The 14,245-nt window shown below is 40.7% G+C and overlaps 1 protein-coding gene across 1 annotated transcript; it reads left to right on the top strand.

The window, feature by feature from the left end:
• Window positions 1-142: 142 nt before the first annotated feature.
• Window positions 143-13,816, top strand: LOC104618764 (kinesin-like protein KIF27; the record flags this gene model as incomplete). Its single annotated transcript, XM_010284445.1, has 4 exons — window positions 143-452; window positions 2,552-2,752; window positions 4,045-5,003; window positions 13,673-13,816. Coding segments are annotated over exons 1-4 (1,614 nt in total), but the record flags the coding sequence as incomplete, so codon positions are not given.
• Between the last annotated feature and the right edge of the window lie 429 nt (window positions 13,817-14,245).

Raw genomic sequence — 14,245 nt, 5'->3', positions numbered from 1 at the left:
AGCAGGAAATAAATTCTTATTTATTATATAATGTGGAAATTTTTTTTTCTTAGTTGCAGACAACTGCGAATGAGGTGAACACAGCAGTGGTAACAGATTTCTTCTTGACTATGTGAATACTGAGTACAGGGGGAGCACAGGGATGGAGTCTGGCATGGAGGAGATCCCAGTTAAAGTTGCAGTTCGAATCAGACCGCTGCTTTCCAAAGAAGTACTTCATAACCACCAAGTGTGTGTGAGATTAGTCCCAAATACACAACAAATTATCATCGGGAAAGACCGTGTCTTCACTTTTGATTTTGTATTTGGCAAAAATGCAACCCAAGAAGAAGTTTATACTGTTTGCATTAAGCCTCTTCTAGTGTCTTTGACTGAGGGATACAATGCTACAGTGTTTGCATATGGACAAACAGGTTCTGGGAAGACTTACACTATCGGAGGTGGCCACATTGGTAGGTTGTAGAAAGTTTGAGGTTTTTTAAACTGGTGAACAATGTATTTGTGCAAGTCAAGTATTTAATACATAGTAGATGATGTGCAGAATTTTGAAGAGCTAGTGAAGAATAGTATAGTAAAAAAAATGCTTCCAGAGTTTGTGATAATTAAACTGTTCTAAAAACAAATTCACCATAAATTAGGCTATACAAAAATATCCAAGAAAAAAATAATTTATGAAGTGATCTTTCTCATTCCTCAATTTAACATGCAACTTAAACTAGAATTTCTTCCTGAAATGCAATGTTTTGGAGGTTATAGCTACATTTATCTTACCTTAAAAATGTGTGCATTAGGCAATTAATTGCTTGCTTGCTCACTCTTTGCTTGTTTTGAGAGAGAGACGTTTCCCTGACATCATTAGAATTTAATATTTACATCTTCCAAATGGATATAAATAGATTATTCTAAATCTCTTGGTAGGTATTGATATCTTCCTTTTATTTAGAATCATAGAAACACAGCATCATGTAGGTTGGAAAAGATACTTAAGATCATCAAAGTCCAACTGTTTACCTAACAATCCCAAGTGCACCACTAAACCATGTCCCTAAGTGCTACATCTGCATGTCTTTTAAATACCTCCAGGGATGATGACTCGACCACTTCCCTAGGCAACCTGTTCCAATGCTTGACAACCCTTGCAGTGAAGAAATTTTTCCTACTATCTAATCTAAACCTCCCCTGGTGCAACTTGAGGCCATTTCCTCTCATCCTATCACTTGTTACTTGAGAAAAGAGACCAACACCCACCTCAACACAGCTTCCTTTCAAGTAGTTGTAGAGAGTGATAAGGTCTCCCCTCAGCCTCCTCCAGACTAAACAAAGGCAGTTCCCTCAGCCGCTCCTCATAAGACTTGTGCTTTAGATCCTTCACCAGCTCTGTTGCCCTTCTCTGGTCACACTCCAGTACCTCAATGTCCTTCTTGTAGCGAGGGGCCCAAAACTGAACACAGTATTCGAGACACGGCCTCACCAGTGCCGAGTAAGGGGGACAGTCACCTCTCAAGTCCTGCTGTTCACACTATTTCTGGTACAGGCCAGGATGCTTTTGGCCTTCTTGGCCACCTGGGCACACTGCTGGCTCGTATTCAGCTGGCTGTCAACCAGCACCCCCAGGTTCTTTTCTGCCGTGCAGCTCTCCAGCCACTCTTCCCCAAGCCTGTAGCATTGCATGGGGTTGTTGTGGCTGAAGTGCAGAACCCGGCACTTGGCCTTGTTGAACCTCATACAGTAGGCATCTAATTCTACTTACTGTTACAACTTTTCTTGTTTTTCCTCTAGTAGTAGCTATTTAATGTTTTTATAAGTACCATTGCCAGCCAAATTCTTTAGGTAGTGGATGTCACAATCTAAGGCTGTTCATAGCTCAGCAATTTTGTTTTTATACGTACATTTATTAAATTATAGTTAGATGTGAGCAACCTTTTATTTTTTTGGTAAAAAAGATTCTTGGTATCCTCTCATAGACAAACAGTTTCCATATTCTTGAATAAAGAACAGAAATTATTTATGGAAGCATTGTCCTATACTGAATATTAAAAAAACCCAAATAATCAGAGTTTGGCATTAGTGTTCCATATCTACTTTGAAAAAATAGGAAATTACTGTAAATGTTGGTCATAGATCTTTTCTCACCAAGTTACTGATGGTCTTTGCTGTATGTAAGTGGAATTTATAGTTTCTCAAACCCTTGCAAAGCCATTGCCAACCATAATTAGGAATAAAGAAGAAATCTATACTTTGAGGAGTTACAATGAAGGGAAATTATAGTGAAGTTATAACTTACAGATTCAAAGCAGACTCCATATTTTCCATAACTTTCATGACTATAACATTAAGTAATTTAGAACTTGACTTTGAATCCTGTTAATGGATGCAAACAAATATTCTGAAGCCCAGAAGAACAAATATTTACAAAAGCCCTTGGGAACACTGAGCTCTTTGGATTCCATAGTATACTGAGTATCTCACAGACTTCTCTCCATCTTCAGTCTTTGTAATTTATGCAGCAGAACGACTGCAAGCTCCTGTGACATCTTTGCTTATCTTTTAGCATCAGTTGCAGAGGATGAAAAGGGCATAATCCCACGGGCTATTCAGGAATTATTTCACCATATTTCTGAAAACTGTAACACTGACTTCCATGTGAAAGTATCTTACATAGAGGTTTATAAGGAAGAACTTCGAGATTTATTGGAGTTGGAAACCTCTGTGAAAGAATTACATATCCGAGAAGATGAAAAGGGAAATACAGGTAGGATTTAATCTCTAAAATTTGATGTGCTTGTTTTCAAGTTGTGTGCCCAAGTTATTCTTGTCTTCTCTTGAAAGAGCTTATTCATGACTAACGTTAGAAAAAAGTTACATTTTCAGAATATAAGCTCAGTTTAGCTGATTTGAAGCAGTTTTGGGTTTAGGTGCCTGTGAATGATACAGGTGTTCCATCAGAAATGCCAACAAATGATAAAGTAGAAATACAGTTACTGCTTCTGCAAATTCTGTCTAGAAATACAATAGTGTGTGATTATTCAGTTGAGTAAGTATTTCAAGGTTAAACATTTGCTTCTCTCTTCAAAATTATAATTGTTAAGCCACTTATACTGTAAATATCTGTCCCCTTCCACTATGAAATGAGTGGAAGAGAACATTTCATTAAAAGTAACATCTGAAATGTTTTGAAGGCTTTGAAATAACACTTAGTTTTTAGTTAACTATAGTTTTCCTGTCCACTACATAAAAATGCTAGAAGAGTCCACTGCAGAGGTATTTTATTCTGAAACTGTATAATCTGTTCTGGATTTTTTTTCCTTTATTCTTTATACTTTAATTGTTGTGTTTGCTGTAATATTAGTATGCTGTTGCATTGAGTTGTCATGGTTTTCTTGTCTGTAGCTGGAAGAAGGCACCAGTTTAGCACAAATCTTGCAGACAATATCATTGCTTCATAAGAATGCTGCAATGTATTTGAAACTAATTCTCTTCTTCAGTACAGTTTGAGTCAGCTTCAGTTGATTGTGCTAGGATATTTTCCATCCTTCATTAAAACAAAAGACAAAAAATATGCTTGGTAGGAGTACTTGGTATAAGTATATACATATATGCTATGTATAACAGAAATTCTGTTCTTTTACTATAGGCTGGGAGTGATTTCTACTACAAACTTTTTTATTTTTAGGGATTTTTTTAACTGGCAAAAATCCTTTGAGCTGACTTTGTTCATACTTTTTCTAGATAGCACTAGATTGCAAATTGTGTATGGCAATGTGTAAATGAGTAAAGCTGTGTATTGTGTTTAAGACGTTTCAAATGCTATGACATAATACACGCATATATTCAATATCTGCAGGTTTCAGATGTGTTGTACCTCATGCTTTTCATATATCAATGTCTTATTTTTCTATAACTATATGCTATGACCTCATAGTAATGCAGGCTTGTATATTTCTCTAATTTGTGTTTATAGCTTGACTGTTCCTAATTGCTGTAAACTATTGCTGAAGAGTTTCAATTTAATTTAATTATTCTTACTTTCTTTGGTGTTTGAAGTGATTGTTGGTGCCAAGGAATTCCAAGTAGAATGTGCAGATGAAGTGATAAGCCTGTTGGAAAGTGGCAATGCAGCTCGTCACACAGGTACAACACAAATGAATGAGCACTCTAGTCGATCTCACGCCATTTTTACCATTAGTATTTGTCAGAAACAGTCTGCAGAGTCTCAAAAAAATCCTGATGCTGCACAGGATTCATCTTGGAAATCAGTCCAGATGATTGCTTCAAAGTTTCATTTTGTGGATTTGGCAGGATCAGAGAGGGTGACAAAAACTGGAAATACTGGTGAACGCTTCAAAGAATCAATTCAGATCAATAGCGGTCTGTTGGCCTTGGGAAATGTCATCAGTGCTCTTGGAGACCCAAAAAGGAAAAGTGTACATATTCCATACAGGGATGCTAAAATCACTCGTATTCTGAAAGACTCTCTTGGAGGAAATGCCAAGACTGTCATGATAACGTGTATAAGTCCGTCTTCATCAGACTTTGATGAATCTTTAAATTCCCTCAAATATGCCAACAGAGCCAAAAACATTAGAAATAAACCAGTTGTAAATTACAACCCTGATCAAGACCGGATTGATGAAATGGAACTTGAAATCAGATTGCTTCGAGAGGCTTTGCAGAACCAGCAAGTCAGTAATCTGTGTTCACACGACTTAAATCAAGAAAGGACTCGTATCAATTCACTTGAGGAGCAGCTCACCCGGCTTCAGTTTCAATGTTTCAGTTATAGAAATTGTGTAGATGAAGCCTTGCCATTTCTGGTTGATTTGAATGATGATGTTAACTTAAAAAGAAGTCAGCGGGACAGATTGCAGAGCTGGATCACTATGGTACAGGAAGTGAGGAAGGAAGCTCTCACCATGCAGGAAACTGACACAGGGACAGGGACCAACCAAGAGCCACATCACATCACAATTCTTCAGCTAAAGAGGGAACTAAAGAAATGCCAGGTATTTAATTATAAGTTGATTATTTAAAAAACTATGTGAAAGAGCAGTCTGCTAAAACTTGAATTCAATTTTGAAAGATGTAAAACTGTTACACTTACCTGTGACACGTTTAAATTTGACAATTTAAATTTAATTCAGAATTTTGTATAATTTTGCTTGTCTAATCCCTAGGACATAGATTTATATTAATGGATGATTGAATAGACAATCTTCTTAATCATGATAGAGATAGGTAAAGTTATGTTATGTTTTGGCTAGTCACTTTCAAGATGATTTTATGAGACTGAGCTGTTTGATAGATTTTTGGTTTTAGCTATGCTAGTGTGCTAGGTCTGGCTTGGATGGAGTTAATTTTCTTCATAGCAGCTTGTAGCATGCTTTGTTTTGTATTTGTGACGAATACAATGCTGATAACACACTAACATTTTATGTCTTGCTGAACAGTGTTTGCACAGTGTGAGGCCTTCTCTTTTTCTTTCTCTGCCACCCCAGTGAATAGATTGGGGGGTACACAAAATGTTGGGGACACACACACACAACCAAGCAGATGACCCAAACTAATCAAGGAGATACTTCGTGCCATATAATATCATGCTCAGCCATAAAAAGAGAGAGGAGGAGGTTTAGGGAGGTTAGCCATATTTTTCCTGGGAACTGGCTGAGCATCAGCAAGCTGTGGGAGGTGGTAAGTGATTGCTTTTGCATCATTTGTTTTATTTTCTTTTTCTCTTCTACCACTTCACCTTTACTTACTGAACAATTTCTATCTCAACCCACAAGTTTTCTTTCCTGTACTCTTCTGTTGCTTTTCCCCCACATTGGCTGTGTGTGCTTAGCTGCCTACTGAGGTTAACCCAGTGGTCTCTTTGGTACTCAACATGGGCTCAAGGCCTTTGAGATAATAACAGATTTGACTAGAGTGTGCTAGATTAAACTTCTAGGTGTTACACCTGTTTGGATAAGTGGTTATTTGAGTGGCTGTTGCAGATCATGGTGCTGGCATACTTACTTTGGGTGCTGACTTATGTGTTCCTTTGAATATTCCAATGCTTGATTCCTTTCTTGCTGTACAACAGACTCCAAGAATCATTAATGACTGTTTTCAGATTTTGCTGTTTAGTGTGTTATCACTTTGTTTTCCTTTGCTTGGGAGAGCTATGATGAAACCACTGGCTTTCAGCCTAATCTGGTATTTGAGTCCTACATCGCTGGTGTCCCCAGTACACCAAGAACCATTTCATGGACAAAACCAGCAGCTATACCTTTCCCTTTTTCTCCTCTAAGAGACATTTTCTGGAGAGCGGTGAGAATGGTACCTATCCCTTCCTCTCATCTGGGATAGGTTTTTATAGACTTGATGTAATGTCCTCTCAGTTCCTTCAATATCCTCATGTAATCAAACTGTTCATACTGGTGTGTGTTGTGATCCTGATTTTGACTGCTGTTCAAAAGGTTAAACAACTAACTGGGGATGCCACACAGGAACATGCTCTAAGGTGATTGATCCCTGGGGTGGCAGGGTGTATGGGAGGAGTTGCGTAGGTGCGCAGGGCTATTATTGCCTCTGGCAGCTTGGGTTTTCACACCTGAACAGGCTTGTAAACCCATCAAACTAATACACCATTTGAAGGAGGGGAGGTGAAACACAGTGACTTCTAAAGCTGTGTTGGGACCTGGCCCATGCCTATGAAGCGCCTGTCCAGTGCGCTCAAACACGCAAGAGGGTCTCCCAATCTAAGAGCCCACAAACGGGCACTGAGAAGGTCTCTTGCTCTGAGGCCACACAAACGGACACTAAACCAGAGACTGAACCCTCAACTGTAATAGTTGCTTCTGTAGTCAAAAAGAAAGAGTGGAAGCAGAAGTCAACTCAGTTAGTAAGAGAAGAAGCTGCTCCATCTGAGATGGGGAGAGAGGCAGACTATTCTGCAGCAGGACAGGGAAGAAAGAGATAGAAATTGTAAGAGGCAGAAACTACCCAGTCCCTATCCATGACCAAGATAGGCGGAAAGATTTCATCCATCAGCAAGACGAGCGAATTGCTACCTGGTTGCTCCAGTGCTGGGATAGTGGGGCTAACAGTCTGGAACTAGAAGGTAGGGAAGCACAGCAGCTGTGGTCCATTGCTAGGGCCTGTGGGATTGACAGAGGGATCAGAAGAAGGGCAGCCACCCACAGCCTCTGGAGGTGGCTCTTATTAAGCATGAAGACAAGGTACCCTCTTAAGGAAGAGAGTGTCCAGCCTGGAGAAGAGAAGGCTCCAGGGAGACCTTACTGCAGCCTTCCAGTACTTAAACGAAGCTTATAAGAAAAAGGGGGACAAACTTTTTAACAGAGTCTGTTGCAATAGGACAAGGGGTAATGTTTTTAAACTAAAGGAGGGTAGATTTCAACTAGATATAAGGAAGACATTTTTGACAATGAAGGTGGTGAAACACTGGCACAGGTTGCCCAAGGAGGTGGTAGATGCTCCATCCCTGGAAGCATTCAAGGTCAGGTTGGACAGGGCTCTGAGCAACCTGATATAGTTGAAGATGTCCCTGCTCATTGCAGGGGGTTGGACTAGATGGCCTTTAAAGGTCTCTTCCAACCCAAGCTATTCTATGATTTTATGATTCTATATTGTAATCCAGTGAGGCAAGTGGACTACCACAGAGGAAGGTATCCAGTGTCTGAGGGAATGAGCGGTCATGGAGGTGGTCTGCAGTGACATGGACAATAATCAGGCCCCGAAAGATCCAAATAACATACAGCACACATGTTTTTTGTGGCAGAAGTCTGTATAGAGCACACTCACATCATGCAGCAGCAGCCTAGCACTGATGGCTGACATTGAGGCACCAACTTTGAGTAGATTAGTCTGCCAGCTCTGGCAACTTGAAGAGGATCTATATTCCCCCCGCCTGCTATGGCCCTGCATTTCATCTGTGGAAAGACTGTTCCACAAGGTTAGGCAACTTGTAGAGAATGTGGATAATGTCTCTCCCTCCTTGCCCCTGCAGGCCAGCATCTTAGCCTTTCTCTGCTCAAAGGAAAGGGAACCATTGGCACACACCACGTGCCACCATGTGGTTCTATCTGTGTGACTGTGGGGATGATATGAGGAAGTGAGTTGTTGTACCTGCCTTGGTCCTGGAAGTCTCTGTATATGAATTGTGGGAAAAAGCAGTGGTAAAAAAGGGTCCTTCCAGGAAGGCTACTGCTCCAGTTGCCAATTGAATTGGGAATTGCAGTTGAGCAATCCTCAAGATGCAGTAGATGGGCTGAGGGCCCCTCTCTTCTTTCTGATACTGATCTGATGGACTTATGTCCATGTGTGTTTGAACCCCATGCTTTCTACGATGGTAGGACCATGCTGGTCTGTAGTAGGATCACACCTGTTAATAGTCCTTGAGGCATAGCCCGGGCAACAGAGAGATGCATGGGCTCCTTTCCTGGTGTAAAGATTTGCAGTTTGCAATTATAGGAGTCAGGTAATGAATGTTCTGACTGGGAATAGGGGGACCCTCCCTGCAGCCAAGCAGAGGAAAGGGACAATTTGATTTACTTTGGTTTTGGTGGACACCGGTGCACAGTGTACCCTAAAGCCGTCAGGATACAAGGGGGCAGAACACATCTGGATTTCTGGAGTGACAGGGGGTTCCCAACTGTTGTCTGTTTTAGAAGCTGAGGTGAGCCTAACAGGAAACAAGTAGCAGACGCATCCTATTGTCACCAGTCCAGAGGCCCCATATATCCTTGCCATTGACTGCCTCAAAAAAGGGTACTTCGAGGATCCAAAGAGGTACCATTCGGCCTTTGACATAGCCACTGCAGGTTCAGAGAAGATTAAACAGCTGTCTACCTCACTTGGCATCTTGGACAATCTTTCTGTTGTGGGGTTGCTGCAAGTGCCAATTGCTACCATGATGGTAGCTGGCATCAATATCGTCCCAACTGAAACTCCCTTGTTCCCATGGCCTCAGCTGGACCTTCTGGCAGAAAGCACCTGGCAACATCCAAGGTCGACCTCTAGGGTTTTGGAGCTGTGGGTATAGAGGATCCGAGGCCATACAGCTGGCCCTAGATATTGTAGAACAAGAAAAGTGGACAGCAGGGTACCCATACCACCACCCAAAACACTGCATGGTACCCATACCACTGCCTGAAACACTGTCCTGGGCCTTGAAAAGCACATTCTGTGGTGACATGGCACCCCAGGAAGAATTGAGTCAGACAATGGGACTCATTTCCAAAACAGTCTCGTAAGCACCCGACCAGGAAATATGGCATTCATCAGGTGTATCACATTCCCTATCATGCACCAGCCTCCAGAAAGGTTGAATGTTACAATGGACTATTAAATACTTTACTGAAAGCAATGGGCACTGGGACATGTCAGCAGTGGGATGCAAATTTATCAGAAGCCACTTGGCTAATTAATACCAGAGGATTAGCTAACCGACCTGGACCTGCCCAAACAAAAACACTATGTACTGTAGAAAGAGATAAGGTCCCAGTAGTGCGTGTAGAGAACTGGCTGGGAAAGACAGCATGGATTGTTCCTCCCTTGGGAAAAGGCAAACCTGTTTGTGGGACTGCTTTTGCTCAAGGACCCACGTAAACTTGGTGGGAGGACGGGGAAATCTCATGTGTACCTCAAGAGATTTAACCTTAGGGGAGAATAACGCATAGTTTTGAGTTGTATATTTCAGGAAGTACAACATCAGGAATCTCTTAAACCAACAGAGAACAAACCTCCAGAAAAGCCAGGCAAGTGCATCAGTGATCCAGCCTGAACTCGTTTTGATGTCTAGTAACGTAACACAACATGCTTCTCCTATCCTGAGTGACTACCATAACAGCCAGAACCCAAGTGGTGGAGTAAATTAACTCAGTCGACAATTTAGGAATATTTTACGGATATTTTACAGGAATGGCCCATAGAGTAAGGGAATGATATCCGTGCATAAATCAAAGGAGGATAAGGGTGGGGGGTGGTTACTGAGGCTGTATTGGATAGTGTAGGAGTTGAGCATGACATAAATGGTATGGAATATGGAATGGAGATTGTACTGGGTCTGGCTGAGGTGGAGTTGATTTTCTTCAAAGCAGCTCATAGGGTGCTGTGTTTTATATTTGTGACCAATACAATGCTGATAACCCACCTGTGTTTCGGGTCTTGCTGAACAGTGTTTGCATAGTGTCAAGGCTGTCTCTGTTTCTCCTTCTGCCACTCCAGTGAATAGATTGGGGCATGCACCCAGGGGTGGGGGGGCACAACCAGGCAGATGACTCAAACCAAGCAAAGAGATATTTCACGCGATATGACATGCTCAGCAATAAAAAGGGAGAGGAGGAGGGCTTAGGTTTGTCAGCCACCTTTGGCTCAGGAGCTGGCTGGGCATCAGTCTACCCTTGGGAGGTGGAGGGTTTTGCATTAATTGCCTTTGCATTGCTTGTCTTATTTTCTCTCTTCTTCCACTTCACCTTCACTTACTGAACAATTTCTATCATGACCCACAAGTTTTCTTGCTTTTACTCTTCCTTTGCTCTTCCCTGGTGGGAGGGGAAGGGAGTGCTTAGCTGCCTGCTGGGGTTAACCCACAACAACTACTTTCAGTTGTCCTCAGACAAACTGAGGACAAACAAAGACAAACAAAGACAAACTCAGAAATTGTTTTAAATCCTGCAAAGAAAGTAGTCTGTCAGAGGCATTACAGATATAAATACAATGCAGATATTATCACAGATATCTGTGCACTTACAGATCACCTGTGGGCTAATTTTTGCAATTTATATCTAGTATTATCTAATACTAGGTATGTAATATACTAGCTTATCTAATACTGTGAAGTTGCAAGTACCTCACCTATTATTATTAAGTCATTTCCTAACCTGTATTTCTTCAGCAATGTTTTCACCAAGAACTCCTGCATTTCCTTTTCATTATCGTGCCTGCAGCTAACTGAGCTTCTAAACTACGGATTTCTCTGTCTCATCACTTTTCTAACACTTGCTTTTGTGTTATCTATCAACTTTCTGCTTTTTGGTGGCATCATACTTCTTTACAGTTTTCTAGCTGAGGTGAGAATTTCAAAACAAGATATGGGATTCCTAGCATGCAGATACCCCATGAGGATCCTGTCATGCCAGTAGCTCCAGTTAGCTCCTTCTCAGACAGCAGATAACAGTGCTAGATGGCAACCTACGGGGAGAAGAGCTCTCAGCCTTCTCAAGCAAGATAATGTCTCCGCGTAGAACTGACACATGATCACATAAATCTTTTTGCGAACATCCCCATATACATTTAGGAAGTGCATATTTTGGATGTACTGAGTTAAAATGTTGACTATGAATAACAAAACATCCAAAATAATGCAGAGTAGTATATAATAAACAAATGAAAATTAATTTTGTAACTTAAAATACCTGGACACTAGTTTGAAACTGAGTGAAGTTCTGACATAAGATGAACAGCTCAGAAAAACTAATCTGAGTCTGTCTTGTAGTAGAAGAACATAGTGCTCCAACAAGTTGGAAATTTGTAACACCAACCCATTTTCAGTTTGCACTCCAAACTGTGATAAGCCTGTAGATTGTTACCAGGCAATTGCATATGCAAATTCTGTCTTTTCTTTGTTCTCAATCAATCTAAATCACAGCTTTTTTCTTCTGTCTTGATTTTCTTCTGTAGCTTATTTTAAACCTCTGTTTCCCAGGTTCAAAACAGTGTAAAAGCTGAGTTTAAACTTAAATTTCCCCAGGTGAGTATGCTGTCCACAGCCAGGAGGAGATAGTTAAGGAGACACTAAAATAAATGAGCCAGTACAAAGTCTAGAGCAGAGCTTGCATATGGACAGATTTAATAGCTAATAGTGGACCTGTTCTTGTGTGTATATACATATTGCTTTGCTAACAGCTATGATTGCATGGATAATGCTGTCTTACACAAAATAAAAATACTGGCCTAGTGGGTTAGCCATAGCTAACAGCGAAACTCCCACCCAGCCACCCATTCACCCCTTCATCAGCAAGACTTGGGGAGAGAAAATAGGAAGAACAGGAATGAGGAGGCTTGTGGGATGAGATAAAGACAGGGAGATTTCTTACCAGTTAAAAAACAGTCTCAAGTTGTGTAAAAATTATTTAATTTCTTGCCAATTAAAAAAAAATTACTAATTTGGGTAGTGGGGAACAAAAAGACAAACATTAAAACAACACTTCTCCTTCCTTCCTTTTCCAGGCTTATCTTCACTCCTTCACTCCATACTCCTGTTCCTCACTGCTGAGTGGTGCAGGGACATAGTGAGGTGGCTTATGATCAGTACATAGCAGTTTCTCTCTGCTGCTCTTTCCTCCTAACACTTTTCCTCTGATTCAGCATGGGCTCTGCATGGGCAGCAGTTCTTTCAGGACCCATATGCTCCAGCACGGGTCCTCCATAGGCTGCAGTGTGGGTATCTGCTCCACTATGGAGCACCTCCCTCTTTCTTCTCCTCCTGGTGTTGCCTCTGCTCTTTCTCACTCTTTTTGGTTCCATTCTCTCCTGCCTGTCTGGCATTTTGTGCCCTTTCTTAAATATACTATCACAGAGGCGCCACCATCTTGGCTGAGGGGCTCAGCTGTTCCCTGTGGTGGGTCCACTGGAGTTGCCTGGAACCGTCTGTGTCCAGCATGTGGCAACCCTGGCCTCTTCTCACAGATGCCATCCCTGTAGTCAACCCCACCAAACCCTTGACACCAACACCTGATACAACTGAGCAAATATGTTCTGATTTTAGTTATGCATGTTTAATACAATATGGACAATATGCCACTCAGTTTTCTATCACTTCATCCTGCCCCACTCTGTCACCATGCTAACATCTGTGCAAGCTTCTTTTTTTCTATAGTTGGCATAACCACATAACTCTGCTTAATGATACAGCACAGGGTGGGCGACAGGATACACTTTGTCAACTACATTTAGTAGAAACATTTGCATTGGTACATAGGCTTTGGAAAAAGTTCTATTCTCTAAAGAGACATCAGGTTCTTGAGTGCATTCTTAAAAGCTATTAAGAGTTGTCTTTTCTTGGAAGCGAGATGCAGTTGTACAGAAGTACCCAGTTTTAGAACAATAAGACATGATGTTTCCATACTTCATATTTGGCTTCTACAGGCTTTCTGGAAGAGTAACAACAATTGGAAGTGTCCTTCAATCAATATTGGATTATTTGTCCACAAGAACATCTGAAGAAGTATTCTTATGGTTTCTTCAATCTTTAGGCTCTTAGACGAGTTGCAGAATGTGGACAGGTGTCCTTATTTTTTCGTTTGAGAAGTGTATTAATCTTATTGTTGATGCTGAGTTCTTGTGGCTACATCTCACAGCACCCTAAAGAGAATAATTGGATTTAGATATCTACTTCAGTAAAGTAGTTTTGGTTATGGGTACATTATTCCCTTTGGAAGAAAGAAACTTGTCAGAAGAAAATCTACAGATAAAATCAAGTGAAGAAATAAATGGTAGAAACCACAGATAACCACTTGGACAATTTGCCATACATACCTCAAAACTTTGTAGTTGTGGTCACATCTTTTAACAACAAATTACATTTGGTTTGGGTTTTTTTTCCATTTTCCAACTGTAAGAAATAATAATGATGCCCCCTTTTCCCCAGCTGAACTTTTCCTTTGTTATCTAGCAGGCTCTAGTTATGGATGAAGAAGTATTTAGCCAGAAGGATCATGAACTGCAGATACTGCAGAATCAGATAAAGACATTACTACAGGAAAATGAAGAACAACTGGAATCTTTAAAGGACGCTCAAGAAACACATAGATTACAGGTATTTGTCCTGCAGTGCACATTATGTACATCTGTGTTGAACCATCCTTCCTCTGTGTTGAAACAAAGATCTAAAACAATTACAAGGTTTTAGCATGTGTCACTAATCAACTGTAAGTTTTGCAAATGTCTTAATATATGGAACGTTATTGATTACATGGTTAGTTTAACTTCAGTATAGAATTCTTTAGCCTAATTGTGTAATTATGTTTAATGGCCTATTCTCATAGTCCTTAGGCTGTATTTCCTCAATGCTAACATTGTAACTATGTGTAAACAGTGAATCATGAGGAAAGCAGGCTCATGAAAATTAAAACAGAGAAGAGTTAAGAGCAAGAACTGAGAGATTAAAGAGAACAGAGAAGTTATTTTAACCTTGAGCATAGAGACAGACTGGCAGGGGAGGTCTTAACACGGAGGTAAGAAAGGA

The sequence above is a fragment of the Phaethon lepturus genome, unplaced genomic scaffold, assembly GCF_000687285.1.
Source record: "Phaethon lepturus isolate BGI_N335 unplaced genomic scaffold, ASM68728v1 scaffold6843, whole genome shotgun sequence".
Lineage (NCBI taxonomy): Eukaryota > Metazoa > Chordata > Aves > Phaethontiformes > Phaethontidae > Phaethon > Phaethon lepturus.
Note: the sequence above shows the minus strand (reverse complement) of the source record. Positions and strands in the feature narration are given on the sequence as shown.